The 18,530-nt window shown below is 56.3% G+C and overlaps 3 protein-coding genes across 3 annotated transcripts; 2 read left to right on the top strand and 1 right to left on the bottom strand.

Annotated features, from left to right (window-relative positions):
• Nucleotides 1–86: 86 nt before the first annotated feature.
• Nucleotides 87–5,156, top strand: CCDC103 (coiled-coil domain containing 103). The gene is made up of 4 exons (XM_067312016.1): nt 87–276; nt 702–851; nt 2,502–2,634; nt 4,535–5,156. The coding sequence occupies exons 2-4, from the start codon at nt 709–711 to the stop codon at nt 5,003–5,005; spliced, it is 747 nt and encodes a 248-aa protein (XP_067168117.1). The 5' UTR covers nt 87–276; nt 702–708; the 3' UTR covers nt 5,006–5,156.
• A 2,666-nt stretch (nt 5,157–7,822) lies between these two features.
• FAM187A (family with sequence similarity 187 member A) lies at nt 7,823–9,173 on the top strand. The gene has a single exon (XM_067312167.1). The coding sequence runs from the start codon at nt 7,823–7,825 to the stop codon at nt 9,065–9,067; it is 1,245 nt and encodes a 414-aa protein (XP_067168268.1). The 3' UTR covers nt 9,068–9,173.
• A 3,388-nt stretch (nt 9,174–12,561) lies between these two features.
• Nucleotides 12,562–18,055, bottom strand: GFAP (glial fibrillary acidic protein). Its single transcript, XM_067312177.1, has 9 exons — nt 17,550–18,055; nt 15,874–15,934; nt 15,162–15,257; nt 14,922–15,083; nt 14,058–14,183; nt 13,755–13,975; nt 13,479–13,522; nt 12,915–13,000; nt 12,562–12,614 (listed from the first exon to the last, which is right to left on the bottom strand). The coding sequence occupies exons 1-9, from the start codon at nt 18,053–18,055 to the stop codon at nt 12,573–12,575; spliced, it is 1,344 nt and encodes a 447-aa protein (XP_067168278.1). The 3' UTR covers nt 12,562–12,572.
• Between the last annotated feature and the right edge of the window lie 475 nt (nt 18,056–18,530).

Below are 18,530 nucleotides of genomic sequence, written 5' to 3'. Positions count from 1 at the left end.
TCCCGGCAGCCCCGGACCGGGCCGGGCCGCCCGGCGCGGCTCGGCGGGTTCTGTCAGGCGCTGGCTGGGGCAGCCCCGGGCTGGGGCCTCGCGCCGCGCTGCCCTGTCGCCATGGCGACGCGAGGGGCGCCCGCGCGCGCGCGGCGGGGAGAGCGCGGCCCGTCGCGACAGTCGCGATAGGAGCGGGGTGTCCCGGCGCGGCGGGGCTGTCACGATAGGAGCGGGTATCCCTGACGCCGGCGGTGTGCTCAGCCTGGTGGAGCTGTGGCGATACGAGTGGGTATCCCTGACGCCGGCGGCGTGCCTGCCTTGCTGGGGCTATCGCGATAGGAGCGGGTGTCCCTGCTGTCGGCGGTGCGCTCAGCCTGGTGGGGCTGTCGCGATAGTAGCAGGAGCCCCTGAGGCCAGCGGTGCGCTCAGCCCGGCAGGGCCATCGTGACAGAAGCAGTTGTCCCCTCAGCCGACTGTGGGCTCAAGCCAGCCTGTCGTGCTCGTCACGATACGAGGGGTTGTCCCTGTGTGCCCTCCGCATCCTCCCCCTCGGGCCCCGCCATGCCGCCCGCTGGCCAGGCCCCTTCCCCGTGGCCATGCGGGTGCCGCGTGGGGCCCTGCCGCGGGCGCTGGCCGAGCCACCCTGGAAGCGGGGCCGCTCCGCCGCGACCGCTTCGGCAGCCCGCGCTCGTGCTCTCCCTCGCTCTTAGGTGCGAAATGGAGGCGGACGGAGCGATCGACTTCGGCGCTCTGGAGAAAGAGCTGTGGGCGGCCGTGGCTGCCGACGAGAAGTACGAGAGGGAAAACAGCGCCAAGTTCCGGGCCGTGCACCAGAAGGTGGCATCTTACGAGGAGTTCAGGTCTGCCGAAAGCTCTCCTCGCGCTACAGCTGCCCTTAGTCAAGGAAAGTTTTGTTTTATTTCGCGTCCTGCAGAGATCCGTTATCATCCTCTGCTGTATTCCCTCGGGTTTAAAGGGATTAGGATTGAGCGGGTCAGTGTCACTGCTCTAAATCGGCAGCGCCCAGTGCTTAGCGCTCAGTATTTCTGACACAGAGCCAACGCAACCCCGTGAGTGATGGTGATTAATTTTGAGACCTCTTAGAGATGGGCCTAAGCTCACTACACACTAATGTGGTCACCCAACTGTTTTTGTCCTGACCTCCCTTCTTCCCCTCAGGCTCTTCCAGCCCCACGCAGTGATGGTGGTACAGAGGCATAAGGTGATACGTGGTCCCCAGCACCCCGCTCAGGGTGTTCTTGCTCCCAAAGTCATCATCAAGTATCCAAGGCTCTGAGCAGGTTTGAAACACGGTCCTGGGAGGGCAGGGGAGCTCCTTGGAGACAGGCAGTGCAGAATGCTCCTATGGCCGCCCTGATCCTAGTTGTTGCCCATCAAGTTCTCATCGACTGATATCCAAAACCAGATCTGTAGATGGATCCAGGAACTTACCTGAACTGAATGAGTCCAGGAACTTACCCCATGACAGACTGATCCATGATTAGAGCAAATTTCATTCATGGTCTCACCTCCCCATGCATTCGGTCATGCTATCAGATCTCTGAAAGGGAAGGGAAACTTTAAAATGTTTTTTTTTCTTCTGTCTTCTGGTCCCTTTAAAAGGGTTCCTGTGAGAGTGTTTCTATGCTGCAGGGTTTTATCAGTGTAGTATCAGTTGGTTAAAGTATGAAAAAAACCCCACATTACTGCTCTGTCCACAAAATCTGCAATGCAGCTGTATTATTAAAGATAGAAGTAATCTGAGGGAGGTAACAGAACAGCTTCTGTCTGTGGGTGCGGTGCCTTTGCTAGAGAGGCCCACAAGCACAGTAGCGGGGACCTGGGCTGCTCAGAAGATCTCCTGCAGCTAATTATTGTGAGAACTGACTAGAGACACAAAGATTCATCCCACAGAACGAGAGGAACCCCATGAGCCATCAAGTCCAGGCTGCTGTGGTGGTAGACATCAATGTAATAAGACACTGAATTCAAATGAATCCACATAAACATACTTGTCCAGCACTGTGTAAACTACAAAACAATTCCATAGGCACTGTAGGAAATTAGGATCTTTCCTGTGAAAGTCTAAGAGCGACAAAAACTTCAGTGTACCGTAAGAAAAAGGCAGGAAAAAGTATCGTGCCATTTCCTTGGGTCCTGTCTCTGGCAAGGACTGTTAGGTGAAAATGCCCATCTTGTGTTCCCCATGCTGGGGAGGAACCATCACAGTGCTCTATAGCAGTCCAGCCTCCGGGGAAATTCCTGCTTGGTTGATCCTGATGATTGGATTAATACTGAGTATGTGAGCAAGATGTACCTGCCAGGTGCCCCACGCAGTATCTTCTCCCTTCCTCTGATCCATCTATGATGCTTCATGATCTTATCTGAATCCAGATATCATGCCACAAACGCAGAAATTGCCAGCCTCACAGGAGGCACTGCAGAAGAGACTCAAAGCCTGGAAGTATTTGATCTTGCTAAATATCCCATTCCCCTTTTGTTGCCTGCAGGGATATCGTGCTGGCATCGCACTTGAAGCCTCTGGAGAGAAAGGACAAAATGGGTAAAAAAAGAAACGTGCTGTGGAATCCTTGTGCAACCCACTCTAAGGGCGAGCAAGCCAGCAACGTGGAAATAGCCCAGGTGAGGGAGATACTTTCTGGGACTTTGTCCACATCTAAAAATTACTCCGGAATAATTTGGGGTATTACTTTGAAGTGCAGGAGTTATTCAAAAATATTTCTACGTGGGAATAAACCCTCAAAATCCCCAGAAATACTGGAATTAGATAACTGCAGGGTTCAGTCTTGGCCCCTGTTTTGTGTCTGACAAGGGCTTGCACCAGCTGCTTCAAGAAGAGGCTGTTTCAACCCTTTGGGAATCTAGGACCGGCTGTACAGTGTCAGACCAGAGCTCCTGATATCCCACCTCTGACGGTGGCCAGTAACAGATTCTCGGGGAACAGTGCCCTCCCTTGACCATACTCTTCCAGCTGGCTGCAGTTTAGAGACTGAGAGCCAGTCTGTTGCATGAGGATCGTCACATTTAATAGCCACAGATGACATCTCTTCTGTGATATGGCCAGTCCTTTTTCACCTCACAGTTTAATTATGTATGCTGTGAAAAATTACTATTTTGTTTGTTTTAAACCTGCTTCCTGATGAGTTCCTGGGATGCTCCTTAGTTCTTCCGCTGTGGGAAACAGCAAATAAACATTTCCTATCCAGGCCAATTGTGATTTGACTGACACCTGTCCTACCTCCTTCAGTGGACTCTGTCCAAGCTGGAGAGTCCTAATCAGTTTAATGCCTTCTGGTATAGAAAGCATTCTGTACCTCCAACCACCCTTGTTGCCTTTCACTTCTCCAGTGCTAGCTTTTTTTTGTGCAAAAGGGTAGCCAAACTGCAGGCAGTATTCAAGGTATAGGTACCCTATGGATTTATACAGTCACAAGACAATCGTTCTGTTTTATTCTCAGTTGCTTTCCTACTAAGTTCCCACGCTGGCTTTGCCAGTTTGACTGCTGCTGAGCATGAGCTGATGTTTTCAGAAGAATATCCACAATGACTTTTACTGGCCCAGTGACACAGTGACGGGGATACTTTCTTGCCTAATGGGAGCTACAGTAGAGTCTACCACTGAACGTGTAGTTGGAGATATTTCCCGTGGATGCTTCTCACAAGTATCTCATGAATTTTTTGACAGTGAATCTCATTTGCCTGTTATTATGAGATCCTTCTGCAAGTCTTCCAGGCAGCTTTAGATTTGGCTGCACTGAACAGTGATCCTCCTAGAGGAAATTCTGTTCCTAATCTCATTAGTGCTTGGGCTCTGATCTCCAGGGCATCTACATTTTGTTTTTAAACACAGCCTGTTATTGCTGTGACTTGTTTTCACTATCTGTATAAAAGCCTAAATATTTTAATCCTACTTCAATCTGTGCCTGAGTTAAGTTGGCAGTGATACAGATTTCCTTTTATCTGGAGATGCCACACTGAGTGTGTCTCTCTCTTTTAGTCCAAGCACTTTACCACAGGCCCATAGGAATGCAGTAGGTAAGGAAAGGGTGTGCTAGGGGCATCAGAACAATTTCTGGGTTTTACATCCCATATTTTTTATCTCCTCATCACTTTGATTTCCTTCATGGTGCCTGAGATGGAGCAGAGGTTTTCACTGAAGTACCACAGTCTCCAGCAGATCCCTTCCTGAGCAGTGGCAGTGGATCCAGACTCAGCAGTGCTTCTGAGTAGTTCTGATTAGGGTTAGGGTTACTCCACTAGTTATCTTCCACACTGTTTCATGTCTTACCCATTCTTCTGTTATTTCCCTCTGAAGTTCTCTGGTTTCCTTTGGGCTTGACTGATCTGATATTTGTTTGGCTTTCTGCATGCTTTGCCACCTCACTAGCTCTATGCAGCCCTTTATGCTATCAAAGCCTGTATTAAAAGCATCTGTGAGACATCCATGGATTGGTAAAGGGGGGATAAAAATTTTCGAGTGGGAACAAAACACGAGGAACTCAGTAACTAATTTTTCCTCCAGGAACTAGATCAACTGCCTGGAACCTCTGCCGAATTTTACAGAGATTGGCGCAGATGCTTAAAAAGCGGAAAAGAAAAATATCAGCTTTTGCTTAAACTTGAAGGCAAGGCCTTGGGCAGAATCTTTCAGGCTGACCTGGGTTTTGGCCTCCTGGGTGAATTCCTTACCGTGCTGGCAGAGAATGTCTGTCATGAAGACAGAGATGCCATCCTGCAGATATTACAGAGCCTTTCCAGCACCAAGCGCTTTGGGTTGAACGTGGATCTTCTCAGCGAGTCGGAGAAGGAGAGCAGCAGGGATTTGTTTAGGAAGCTGCAGAGCATGAGCAGAAATTATTGGACCACTGACCACCTCAGTGTCCCGGCTGACTGTGAAGCAGAGAGAGAAGCCCACCTCAGAAGTACCAGTTTGCAAAAGGAAGCCGAGGAAAAGATAGTGGTGGAGCTGATGAAACGTTATCAAGCTGGCTGAAGCAGCAGAAGCACAACGGTTATGCAGGAACAGAGAGCAAAAGGGGCTCCCAGCTTGGCTTTGTCATCAGACACTGTGACAGAGACTTGTAGATAAATCAGACACCTTTGGAGTGTTGCTGATTGCATTTCCCTCTGTATCTTGGATTCACCCAGAGCAATAGCTCTGCACAAATAAAGATTAGTTACAGAGACGACTGTGTTGTGATCTCTGGGGCAGAGTGTCCTCACAGAATGACTCCGTGAGAATCTCTTAGATGAGGAAAAAAACTGAGGGAAGGAAAAACTGGGCTGGTATTTATGAAGGAGAAAACAAAACCCAAACAGTCCCCTCCCTTTTTCAGCCCTGTCCATGTATTCCTGGTCACTCAGGTGATTTAAGAAATGTAATCAATGACACTTCCATATTTATCCATGCAGCCACGGAAGAATCAGCTGATGGAGGTGGAAATGTGGGGCAAGGTGGAGTATCTGGGACTGGTCCAACTAGGTGCTATTTTAAACAGTGCACAGGGTAAATCTCAGAGATCCTGTTACCTCGTGACCCTGTGATCTCAGGCACAATCTGATTTGCCTAAATTCCACATAAATTGAAATTTAGATGGAGTTGACAGGCATCAATCCAAGAAAGAGACTCTCCAACACTGCCTAATATTGTTTCTAAATGGAGTAGCCTTTCCATTTTGGCTGCTAACTTCCCAGGTGTCTCCAAGTATTCAGAAAGGCCCTCGGATGGCACAGCTCAGCACCTACCCATCAAGCTCTCTCGCAGTTCTGGTCTGGGAAGATCTGGGAGGAGCTGAGGAAGCTGGTGCATGTTAAACTGCCTGGACTCCCTTGAATTCAGTTCAGAAACAACTGCCAGGTTTGTTTTGTTCAGAAATCCAGCTGGAGGAACAGAAGGTAGAGTTGCCACCAGCTGACAACACATGGGCTGTGGGAGATTGTGGTTCTTGTTCTTGCTGGACAGTGATGGCTCAGAACCAGAGCCTCCCTACCCTGACATTCAGGTTCTGCAAAGGTCCATGCTGAAGTTAAGGAGAGACTGCTGGGGAGTGGCTCTCTGTGGTGGGAAGCAACAGGCTCTTCCATCAGGATCATTTCTGCTATTTACATCAGTCAATCACAAAATAATCCTAAAAGAAGAGATGGGAACCCAGGGCTCTCCTTCCATGGCTAAGCAGCCTACTCCTAAGGTACAGGGTCATTGTCTGTGCTCTTAACTCAGGACCTTTTCATGACTGCAGTGGACTGGTTTCCAGATGATGTGTATCTTTCCTACCCTATCCCTGAGCCTTTTCTCCTGCTTACTAAGGTGTAAACTGGGTGTTAGGGAATTCCTTATTCCTCTCAGATTTTGGAGTTGGATTGAAACCTCAGAAAGCTTCAACAGCCTAAAGTCAGGTCCTTTTCTTCCTGGGACAGTGGTCAAAGTGTGAGGGGTTTACACTGACAGTGGGCAACAGCTCTTTCTCTCCAGTGGCCAGATATGACAAGGAGAGTTCAGCATCATCCTTTCAAGGGATCCTTGCAGGTATCCATTCTGTGCTGGAACAGCTCCTGCATGACTGTGTGAGCTGGTTGCAGTTTAGGATCTGGTGGGAACTGCCGCAGTGCTTTCAGCAAGTCCCAAGGCTCGGGGCTTGTGTTTGTATCTCGTCTGAAGGACAGGAGCAGCCTGCTGCATCCCTATCATTTGGGAGAAGCAAAATCCCTGTTGTTTGCTTTGAAGACTCAGAAGAAATGAAATGCAAGCACTGAGCTCCTCCTCAAAGGAGAGGTTACATGAATGTTAGCAGGAGGAAGGGCTGTTAGACTGGCTGGGATCAGTTTCCCCAGCAGTCAGTTCATGGTCTGATCTGAGCATTTGCTCAAGAACTGCAAAAGCTGAGTTGAAGGTCTGGCCAGGTTCAGTGGGAAGTAAGTAGTTCACCTTTACCGTAGGAGAGGTGTGTTTAAGGCCTCCAGGGCTGGTGCCAGCATTAGCCCAGGCAAAGGCAATGTGAGTGGAAAGCCTCACTTGATCGCTCAGAGAGGGAGAGTCTCCAACATTACCTATGCTGAGGGGCTTCAGCACGAAAGCACTTGGAAAAACAACAGGGAGGATGTAGAAATCTAAATATCGTGTTTGAAACCCTTTGTTTTGGACTACAGAGAGCAGCTGCAGTTGGAACAGGTTCTTCTCTGTGTTCGTTGCATGCAGAGGAACAAGTGAAATCCATACCATTTCCTGCATGTGAATCTTTCAAGAAAACCTGAACAGTGGAAACCTTGTTCCCACCACACTGGGTCCCCATCTACCCTGGGGTCTGTATCTTCCCTCCTGGTTGTGCCACTCAAATGATCCACCTGCCTGTTGCCCTCCGTTGCAGCAGCGGCGGCCTTTTGGCAGTGCTGCAGGACTTTGGCGGTCCAAGCGTGTTCTGGGGGTGCACGCACTCTAGAATGGATGCAAGAGAGAAAATAAGGGTTCTAGAATCTGTTCTGGGTGCCCTGGGGACAGCTTTGCCCCAGTGAGGGACAAAAGTGCTCTGCTGGAACAGCACACGCTTATAAATGCTTCCCAGCAACTATTAAGCTGGGATGAGATCTTTCTGTTGCTCTTTGATCCCTGCTGCCAGCCAAATACACTGCAGGTGGGAGCTTCAACTGCCAAAGTCGCTTACAGACCCCATCTTTGTCAAACAACCTGTTGGGGGCACACCTTCCCTGCCCCAGTGCTGCCTCTCTGTTAACCTCATGCTCGAGTTTTGGCCATCCCTGCTGAGGACGCGTCCGCTGCTATCGTTGTGCTGACTGCAGTGACCCAGCCGGCACGATGGAGGCGAGGCTGCTGGGAGTCACCGTTCTCCTCTGCATGGCAGATGTTCTCCACGCCTTTGCGATTGAAGAGAAAGATGACATATTCAAGCGAACAGCTTGTCCTGCTTTCCTGCTCTTTGAGAATGCTGCTTACTTGGCTGATATGACCTTCGAGCTCCCTTGCAACTGCAAGCCGGAAGAGGTCACTTCTGTAGTCTGGTATTTCCAGAAGGATGAGGAGAGCCACCAAACCATGGTCCTGACGGACTTTGCTGGCACCATGCTTGTGGACTCGGGCCATATCCACGTGGGCAGCGATGTGCTGAAGCGTTTCAGTATCCGCATGTTCAGTCTCATCGTCTTCCAGGCCCAGGCGGGGGACTCAGGCCTCTACCTGTGCGGCACAAAGAAAGGGGACTTCTTTTACGGCTATGACGTGGACGTGCAGCCAACCAAGCACATAACAGTGGCTTTTGTGGACAGAGGTCAGCACGCTCAAGAGGATTACACCGAGAAGGTCTTCAGTCTCTTTACCACTTTCTGGGACTGGACCAAATGTGACCGCTGTGGGGTGAGAGGCGAGCAACGGCGAATCGGTCTCTGCTACGTGAGGAGCTCCCAGCTGCACCCCCGGTACCGCACCGTGGTGCCCAACGTGACGTCGTGTGGCTCGAAGGCTGTTCCCGCACATTTCCACCACCCTGACCGACGCCGGAGGCCGGAGGTGGTCATCCGAAGTTGCCTGACACCTTGCCTGAAGGAGGAGGTCCCCAAGGAAGGAGTGCAGGCCATCTCCAACATCATTTCAAAGCTTGGCCAAAAGCCCTGGCAGCCCCCCATCCCCACGCAGCTCCACAAGCACCCCGCCGGAAGCGGGCTGGTCATTGCCTGCCCGGGGGCCAGGCCCGAGCACGCCGTGGCCTGGGACAAAGGCTCTGTTCGGCTCTACCGCTCCCACTACCTCCTCGGTGTCAACAGGAGCATGCGCATCTTCATCGACCATGGCAACCACCTGCACATCCTCCGCGTCCGGCTCAGCGACAGAGGCACCTACTACTGCTGGCGAGAGGGTGAGCTGGTGGCCGGCTTCCGACTCAGCGTCAGCTATGAGAGTCAGCGCAAGCGGACGCTTGACGATCCTGAGACAATGTACGCCATCAAGACCATCCTCACGAGCTACGTCCTCATCACCATCGTCTTCTTCGGCATCCACCTGTGCCGCTGCTGCAGGCGGCTCTTCTGGTGCCCTCCCAGCAAGTAGTGTCTCTGCTACGGCCTCGGGCAATTAGTTATCTCATCACCATTAGGACTTGGACCGTTCTCCCTTGGGCTGCTGAGAAGCATCCTAAGCTGCATTAGAAATAAATGTGAGCAAAATGCTACCTGCTCACTCGCTCCCTTTCGGGGCGAGACGGGACCATGAGGATGGAAGCTGAAAGCCTGCCACACTCCAGGACGTTGTGGCTTGGAAAGGACAGGCTGGGATTTAGGAGCGCTGGAGTCTGCTCCTGGTCATGCTGCTGGCTTGCGGTGTGATTTTAACCTCAAAATAGTCCTTTCTAAGAGAATATTTTGAGTTGTTGTAGTATTTTCTGGCCAAATGTTATAGAGTTGTTGAACCACATCAGTGATTCTTTAGAGCTGTTTTGTTTGTTAACGGGCTGCTGTGAAAAGACAAACTGAAATATTTTAACTCTGGCATTCTTTCTTACTTTTCTTACTTTCTTAATGTTTTTCCTTTGCTGAAAACTTTGAATGTCCAAGTTTCAAAACTTCTAGTGTTCATTGGAGCTTTTTAGCTGGAGCAAAAGCATTTATAAAAAATTTGGAGCTTTTTAACTTTTTTCATTTTTGAAGGAAAAAGAAAAAGAAATTTCGAAACAAAATCAGTGTATTTCTTCAGAAATTTCCCTAGTGTTTTGTTTTTGTTTTTGTTTTTGAACTTGCCCAACTCAGTGCGGGTCTATGAGCTATTTGGATTTCTGCAAGTTGACATTTGTCTGCAATGAAAGACATCCTCCAAAGAGGATGACATCTCCGCAGGGTCTCTTGTCATCCCATGTCCTCTTGTCTGTACCAGCCCCAAGCGCCTCTCCAAAGGAAGGCATGCACACTGCACAGACGACGTGCAGGATCTTGCAGCATCCTTCGCTGGCAAATATCTCCATCTGCGTGCCCTGGCTGGCATCCTTTCCAGCCAGGGGCGGGCTTGGGCTCCCAAAGTCCTCACGTCCCTCTCTGATGCCCACTAACCAGCAGCATTTTCCTGCTGTTTGCAAATACAACCTTTCTTTGCTGGCCCTTTGCGGGATCTTACAAATCGACCATCAGTCCTGACAGCTACAGAGGATCTCAGGAGCTTCCCAAATGCGGCAGTCTTGGCTCATACGGAGAAGGAGCTAGATTTGGGGCTGAAGACCCCAGATCACTGCTTTTCCTCTCTCCTGGGAAGGGAATCTCTCCTGCTCTGCTGCCCAGCTGCTGGCTCCAGGCTGCTTATTCCTGCACCCACCTCCCCCTCCATGTTGCAATCACTTATGGGCCTTCAAACCATGCCATGAACGGCCGAGTGTGTTGGCCAGGCCTTGGGGTTCAGGGCTCAGCCTGTGTCCCCCAGTGAGTAACCCTGCCGGCAGTGGGCTTGGGCTCCTGAAGGACCTTGCTGCCCTCACTAACCCCAAATAACCTACGGCACTGGCTGCTATTCCTGCCGACAGGTCGGGGCTGGCATGGAGAGGCAGAATGCAGGCGCAACCATCGAAGCGCAACGCTTGCGTTAGCTTTATTTATCATCTCATGCTGCCCCGGACATTAGTACATTGATTCAGTAGCGATGTGTACTGCAAACGCTCCAGCTGGAGGCTGCTCGCGCGCAGCCTGGATCATCCCAGGACACGGGACATGGGGGATCGGCTGAGTCCCCTGGCCCCAAGCCATCCCCAGCCTGACCATGGGACCGGCCGTTGCAGGGACCCCATGGCAGTGAGTACCGCCTGCAGGGCACTTGCAGGACATCCTCGAGTGGGGCTGAGCCCCAGGTGCCAAACCCGGGCAGGACCTGGGTCTCCCCCAGTAATACCCCTTGCATCCAGGGACGAGCTTTCTGGAGTTAGCATCTGCAAAGCACGCTCAGAGCCTGAGCCAGGGGACGAGGGGGACAGCATCCTAGTGGCATCCCACGTGCTCATCACTACGGGCTTATGGGATAAGGGAAGCACTGCTGGGTCGTTGCTCCTACGTTAGGTGGCTCAGGCAGCGTAGCTGAAAAGCGGGGCAGGTTTTGCTTGTGGTCAGTAGCTAAATCTGAGGTGGGGACGGAGGGTTGCCAGCGAGCCCCGGTGCCCCGCAAAGCTGCTCTGTGCCAGGCTGCAGACCTGGATGGTCTAGTGTGTGCTGGTCTGGATGGGGGGAGCAAGGGACGATGAGGGGGGACAGGGCCACACAAGCCTCGGGGATGAGGGATTTCTTCCCAATCCCGTTTTGTGTGCCTGCGTGGGAAGCCGGGCTTGGGGCTCTGTGCATGGCAGGGATTGCAGCTTGTGCAGAGCCAGGTCCCCATTCCCTGGCTCACCACGGTGGGAAAGCGGTGGTGGGACTTGTACTGCAAGCCCAGGTGGGACAGGCAGAATGAGGATGGCTCCAGCCCTCCTTCCCCAGCACCTCCTGCTCCTGAGAGCACCCGCGGGTGCCTGGACACCCTCCTCCTCCCTCCCTCTGCCTTTCACTCCCCTCCTCTTCATTTTCACCTGCATAGGAACCTGCCAAGCGAGGGACCAGGCACATGGCATTGCATGACCCCTCGCCATGAGCCCCTGGGGACCTTTTTGCCCACCGTGGTGACGGGGGCATCTCAGTGGTGGGTAGCCCACTGGGATCACATGGCTCCATGCCAGGGAATGCCACCACGTTCAACCCACCCTGCTGTGCCCCACGTGGCCGTGCCCACCATCACTCCAGCCCCTCGAACCACCCCTGACAACCCAGAGTCCCCAACACGCCTCATTATTCCAATTTCATCGCCGCTTTGCAGCATCCTGACAGCACCATGGTTTCCTTGTGCAGTTCCATCCTCCCCTTTCTCCTCTTGGCTAAGCCCAATGTCCAGTGATGGGGAAAGGTCCCTTGCCAGCCAGTACCTCATCCCCTCAAGCTCCCCTGTGATGCTCAGGACCTGGACACACTGGGGAGACTGAGGGTGGCCTCCCGCAGCAGAGGGTGGGCAGGAAGGCAGGATGCAGGGACAGATGCTCTTTGCCCCATCCTCTTGCCCAATGAGTGCACACAGATGGAAACAGGACAGGCCCCCTCCCCGGACATCGGCCAAGCCAGATATCCAAAGCAAACGCTGGCACAGCCCCTCCAAAACCCTGCCCCCCCCCATGCCGGCGGAAACACGGCAGCATCCCGGCGGCGGGGGAAGGGGGGGCAGAGCTTGGCTCTGCCTGAGTACCACTCGCCTCTGCCCCGTAACACCCGTCTCCTCCCCGCACAGCGCGTGGTCAGCCAGGGTGTTTCGCCAGCCCCCTGCGAGGGGAGCAGGCATCAGCAGGGTCCCCGTGGCCCAGGGAGAAATGTCCTGACCAAAGAGCAGCCACGTCCTAGATGTCGAGTCCACCAGCTCCTCCAGTCGGGCCATGGAGGCAGTGACCTGTGTCCAGCCACAGGGCTCCCTTGCAGCAGCTGGGCACGGGATGGTGGCCAGGACCTACATAGCTATGGCTACAAGCGTGCATCTGCTGCTAGCATCCACCTGCATCTTCCCCAGCCTACGCCACCTCCTTGTGCTCCTGCTTGGACTCCTTGATCACCTGGAGGCAGAGGGAGAAGGACCATCACCCTGGGCTTGGGCTCTCCTCCCTAGCTGAGCCCTCCTGGGCTCCAAGGAGGCTCAGGAACAGGGACAGGGATAGGGATGGCTTTCTTCGCAAGATGCCAGGCTCAGACTCCATCATGGTCCAGAGCCAGCTCCCTGCCCAGGCTGCTCCTGGGGTTGAGGGATGGTGGCACAAGGTGTGTGACCGGTCACCCTGTTGGGGACACAGGGGACACTGCAGGGTGCCTGGGATAGAGGGGAGGCCATGTGGGAGGCACAGACAAGGACTTCCCACCTCTCCATCTCTGGTTTCCACAGTTTTGACCACGATGCTCCTCTTCAGGTGAGCTTCTGACACAGATTTGGTGTCTAGGCTGGTCTCTAGGGGACACAGGCAGGACGTGGTGGTGACTCTGTGCCCTGGCCATAGGCCATCCACAAGTGCTCAAGCAGAGCAGCTCAAAGGGACCAGGTCAAACCCCAAACCATGAGTGGCAAAAGCCATGAGGACGTGATCAGTCTCAGGGAGGTGTTTGGCCTCAGGGAGATGGTTGGCCCTGGGGATGTGGCCATGGCACACTCCTCATCTCCCACCGTGGGAGACCATGGAGGGACCCCGCCTTGGCACAGAGGCCTGACAGCAGGTCAACACCAGGGACAGGACCCAGGAGTCCCGGTTCCTTGGGATTCAAAGGAAAATCTCCCAATCCCTCTGGACTGGGCAGGGAGGAAGAGACAACATGTTTCCTTCCATGGAGACCCCAGGCATTCCCAGCCCTCCTGCTCACACCAGCGTTCCAGCTGGCCCACCACCGCAGAGCCCCAGACTCCCTCCCTCCATCCCAGCATGTGGCCTCACCTCGGATCTGCAGGTTGGAGAAGGTCTGCACCGGTATGGTGATCCTGCGAGAGCGACGGGGAGGCGTCAGAAGGTGATGTGGACAGGGGCTGTGGGATGGGGGTCCCCAGCACCCCAGGTGCATCCACCAGGGCTGGGGCAGGAAGGCTGGAGAGTGGTCCCCAGAAGGCATAGACACCCTGGAGGGACCATGAGGACTTGGGGCCAGTTTGGGGCATGGCTGGGAGGAGGGAGGGATTGGCATCCAACTGGGAACGGGCCTCACTGTGCCTTCACCTGCTCTCCTCGCCCTCCAGCAGCTTGCGGTATGTGGCGATCTCAACGTCCAGGGCCAGCTTGACGTTGAGCAGGTCTTGGTACTCCTGCAGGTGTCGCGCCATCTCCTCCTTGAGGCTGCGGATGTCCTCCTCCAGCCGCATGACCGTGTCCTGATAGCCGGCCGTCTCCAGGGTATAGCGGTCCTCCATCTCCCGCAGCTGCCTCTCCAGGGACTCGTTCTGGGGCGAAGGGGGTGTCCATGATGCCTTCTACCCTCACCTTCATCCCGAAACTGGGGTATCTCCCACAGCTGGCACCTACTGAGCCCCGCAGAGCCTCCAGGTCACACGTGAGGGCCTGGAGCTGGCGCCGGTAGTCGTTGGCCTCCTGCTTGGCCTGGCGCAGGGCCTCCGCGTGCCGGGCTGCTGCATCCGTCAGGTCTGCAAACTGGACAGGCACAGGCCGTGGGCTGGGGCTGCCGGAGCGAGGGATGGCACCAGGGGCTGCGCCCTGTTGTCCCTGCTCCCGAAGGAGGGATGCTGCCCTGATGGCACATGTCGTGGGGACAGGTCCCTGCTCCCATGGAAGGAAGGGGCAGTGCACATGGGACATGTCCCCAGTGGCACGTGTCACTGGGGACACACTCCTGCTCCTGTGGGAAGGATGTAGTCCTGACGGCACATGGCACTAGGACATGACTCTGCTCTCATGGGAGGAAGGGACAGTGGGACATGGCCCCGATGGCAGGTTTTGCTGGGGACATGGCCCTGCTCCCACGGGAGGGAGGGATGGTGCTGGAGGATGAGGTCCTGATGACATGTGGCACTGGGGACATGGCCAGCTCCCGGGGGTCAATGGGATGGTGCATGTGCAACATGCTCTTGGGGACACATCTCTTTAGGGTCAGCCCACATGGGACTCACCATCAGTGGGACATTCCCACTCCCCATGGGAGGGCATGGGAACCAAAAGAGGACATGGGACACAAGTGGGGACAGCAGGGACACCTGATCCATACATGCTGCAGAGCTGTCCAGACCCGGGGTTCAACCTCAGCCCCGAGAAGGCGACATCCCCGGTGTGATGACAGCCAGGCCCTGGGTGCCACCATCCCGGGCAGCACCTCTTGCACCCCAGGCTGGCCCCAGCTGGCGGTGGCACGTCCCAGAGAGGTGTCCCTCGTACCTTGGACTTGTACCACTCCTCGGTCTCCTGCATGTTGCTGGCGGCCATGGACTCGTACTGCGTGCGGATCTCCCGCAGGGCGGCCGTCAGGTCCGGCTTGCTCACGTCCATCTCGATGTGCACCTGGTGCTGGGCCAGCTGCTCCTGCAGCTCCCGCAGCTCCTGCCGAGGCATCTGGGGGCATCAGCTCCCGCAGCCCCACGGCCCCCAGCCCCGCGTGCTGCCCGGCCGCAACACTACCTCGTCGTGGACCTTCCTCAGGAAGGTGATCTCCTCCTGCAGGGAGCTGACCCTGCGCTCCAGGTCCAGGCGAGCCAGCGCGGCAGCATCCACATCCTGCCACGGGAGGGAGGAAGAGGAGGGACGGTGTTGCCTGTCCCAGCAATGGCCCTGCCTCAGCCCAGCCCAGCACCTACTGGCTCCTTCCTGCCCAACTCTGCCTGTCCCCAAGTGTCACACACTGTCCCTGCCCATCCCTGCCCATCCCTGCCCATCCCTGAGTGTCCCAGGCTGTCACTGCCCAGCCCTCTCTCTAGCCCTGCCTGTCCCCAAGTGTCACAGACCATCACTGCCCAGCCCAGCCCAGCCCAGTCCTGCCCAGCCCTGCTTGTCCCAGACCGTTCCTAAGTGCCCCTGCCCATCCCTGCCTCTAGTCCTGCCTGTCCTCTGCCCATTGCAGCCCACCCTGTGGGTCTCTGAGTGTCCCAGCTCACCCCTGCCTGTCCCTACATGTTCCTGTCCCTAACCTTGCCCACCCCTGCCCATCCCCTGCCCATTTCTGTGTGTTCCTGCCTGTCCTCAGCCTGTCCCCTTCTCATCCGTGAGTGTCCCAGCTGATTCCTGTCTGATCCAGTCGGTCCCTGCCTGCACCTGCCCCTAGTCCCAGCCCGTCCCAGCCCATCCCAGTCCCACTCCCCATGGTTGGGGGGCAGGATCCTGCCCCTGCCCTCACCTGCCTGTAAGCAGCCAGGGTGCTCTCGGCCTCCAGCCGCAGGGTCACCTCGTCCTGGAGCCTGCACCCGCACGGAGACCCACCGTTACTCCTTACGCAGCCTTGCTCATTAGGCACCGTTGCTCATTAGGTGCTGTTACTCATTACATGCTGTTACTCATTACACACTGGTGCTCATTAGGCACCACTACTGGCTACTCATCGTTACTCGTTATGTATTGTTACTCGTTAGGCACTGTCACTCGTCACGCGTCGTTACTCATTAGGCACCGTTACTCATCGTGGTGGCCCCGGCACCCGTGTCAGTGCGTGTGCATGGCCCCACATGCTCCCACCACCGCCCTGCCCTGTGTCCCCCTGTGCCACCCGCGCGGGTTGCCCATGTCCCCTCCCCAGGCTGGGCACGTGCAAGGCTCACGTCCCCCCGCTCACCCTGGCGCGCGTGAGGGCCCGGCCCCAGCCGTGCCGTGCCGCACCACCTGCACGGACCCAGCTCACCGTGTCACACGTGTCCCTTACACGGGGATCCCCAGGTGCGCGTGGCCTTGCGCGGGGACCCCAGAGGCTGCTGGGGGGCTGTTGTGGGGTGCATGGGTGCAAGTTGGGCACATGTCCTGCAGAGCTTCCCCTCGGGTTTTCGGGGAGGTTTCAGACCCCCTCAGCTGTCTTGCGTGTCCTGGAGCCGAGACCAGCCACAGCCACGGCCGTGCATGCACAGACACCAACACGGACACACATGTGTGGACATGGACATGGACACGGACACGAGTGCACAGACATGGGCACAGCCATGCATGCATGGGCATGGACACAGCTGTGCATGCATGGACACATGCACGGACATGGACACGGACACAGACATGCAGGCAGAGACACGGGCACGGCTGTGCACACATGGACACAGACGTGTGCACAGACACGGACATGGCTGTGCACGCATGGCCCTGGCCTCGGCTCCAAGCACGCACCCGAACCAGCACCTCCTCCAGCCCCCTGCACGCCCGTGCCCAGCAGACACACACATGTATGGGGCTGAGCACCCGCAGGGCTGAGCACCCTCAGTGCAGCCCCCTTAGAAAGGGTCAGATTAGGGGTTGGCCCCACTGCGGTGGGCTAGTGCGGTGTCCCGCAGCAGGACTCAGGCGTTTGGGCACACCAGCTGGCGTACTGCACCCTGCATCCCTGGAGACCCGTAAAGCCCCAGCTCATCCCACATCCCTTGGTGGGCACCAGGGTCTTCCTCGGGAGCAGCCCTGGCCCCATCACCACCATGGTCCCCATCACCACCCTAGTCCTCAGGGTCATCCCAGTCCCCATCACCACCCTGGTCCCCAGGGCCACCCTGCTCCCGATCACCACCCTGGTCCCTATCACCACCATGGTTCCTGGGCTTACCCTGGTCCTGGCAGCCACCCTGATCCCCATCCCAGTGGCCACCCTGCTCCCTGGGGCCATCCTGATCTCGGTCCCAGTGGCCACCCTGGTCCCTGGGACAACCCTGGTCTCCATCACAACCCTGGTCCTGGTGGCCACCCTTGTCCCCCGAGCCATCCTGATCCCCTCACCACCTTCATCTTGATGGCCACCTTTGTCCCCATCACCCCTGTCCCCACCACACTCCTGCTTCTGGGGCCACCCTGTTCCCCAGGGCTACTCCGAGCAGGGCAGCGCCTTACTTTTGCCGGAGACCACCAAGGTCCTCAGCGAGGTTGTCCCGCTCAATCTCCAGGCGGGCCTTGGCGGTGGTGAGCTGCTCCACGTGGCGCCGCAGGTCACACAGCTCCTCCTGGTAGATGTCAGCCAGCCGCGAGGGCTCCTGGTCCCGCGCCTGGTTGAGCTCCACCACCAGCACCTTGTTCTGCTGCTCCAGGAGCCGGACCTTCTCGATGTAGCTGGCGAAGCGGTCGTTGAGCTCCATCATCTCCACCTTCTCGTTGGTGCGCGTCTCCCTGAACTCCGAGTTGAGAGCGTCGGCCAACGAGAAGTCCATCTTGCCCAGCCCCAGGCGGGAGCCGGAGCGGACACCACCGAGGTGGATGCTCCTGGTCCGGGCCGTGACGAGCCGGACCGGAGAGCCGGCAGGTGTCCCCCAGCGCACGGGGACGACGTGGGGCACCAGGGAGGCAGTGGTGCCGGCGGGGCCGAAGCGGCGCCCGTAGGAGGACAGCCGCTGGCTCTCCATGGCGCCGGGTGGCCGCGTGGTGCCCGGCCGGGGGGTTTTATGCAGAGGGGCTGGCGGGGGGCCAGCGAGCGCCGAGGCGAGCACGAACGCCGGCTTTTGTGGCGCCCGGCGGGGAGGGACGTGGGCTGGCACCCTGCCCGGGCGCCGCGGCACGGCCCAGCGGCTCCGCCGGCTCCGCCTGGGTGCTGCGGGTGCCCGCGGGAGCCGGGAGGATGGAGACTCCGGGGTGCTGCAGGCAGAGCGGTGCCGGGGCCCCGGGCACCCGCGGGTGCGCTGCGGCAGGGTGCAGCTTCGAAGGAAGCTGGGCCATGCGGAGAAAATGCTAATTAAGGCAGACTTTAATTAAGTTTCTATTCGAAACCGTCCAAAGTCGGTTCCAGCCCGATGGGTCTGTAAGAGCGGTGCAAACTCACAGCCCGGGCCAGGACTCCTGGTCCCATTCCCAGCTCCATGCAACGACAGGGGAGCACGGGAA

The sequence above is a fragment of the Apteryx mantelli genome, chromosome 28 (genome assembly GCF_036417845.1).
Source record: "Apteryx mantelli isolate bAptMan1 chromosome 28, bAptMan1.hap1, whole genome shotgun sequence".
Taxonomy (NCBI): Eukaryota; Metazoa; Chordata; class Aves; order Apterygiformes; family Apterygidae; genus Apteryx; species Apteryx mantelli.
This window is presented reverse-complemented; position numbering and strand designations above follow the sequence as displayed.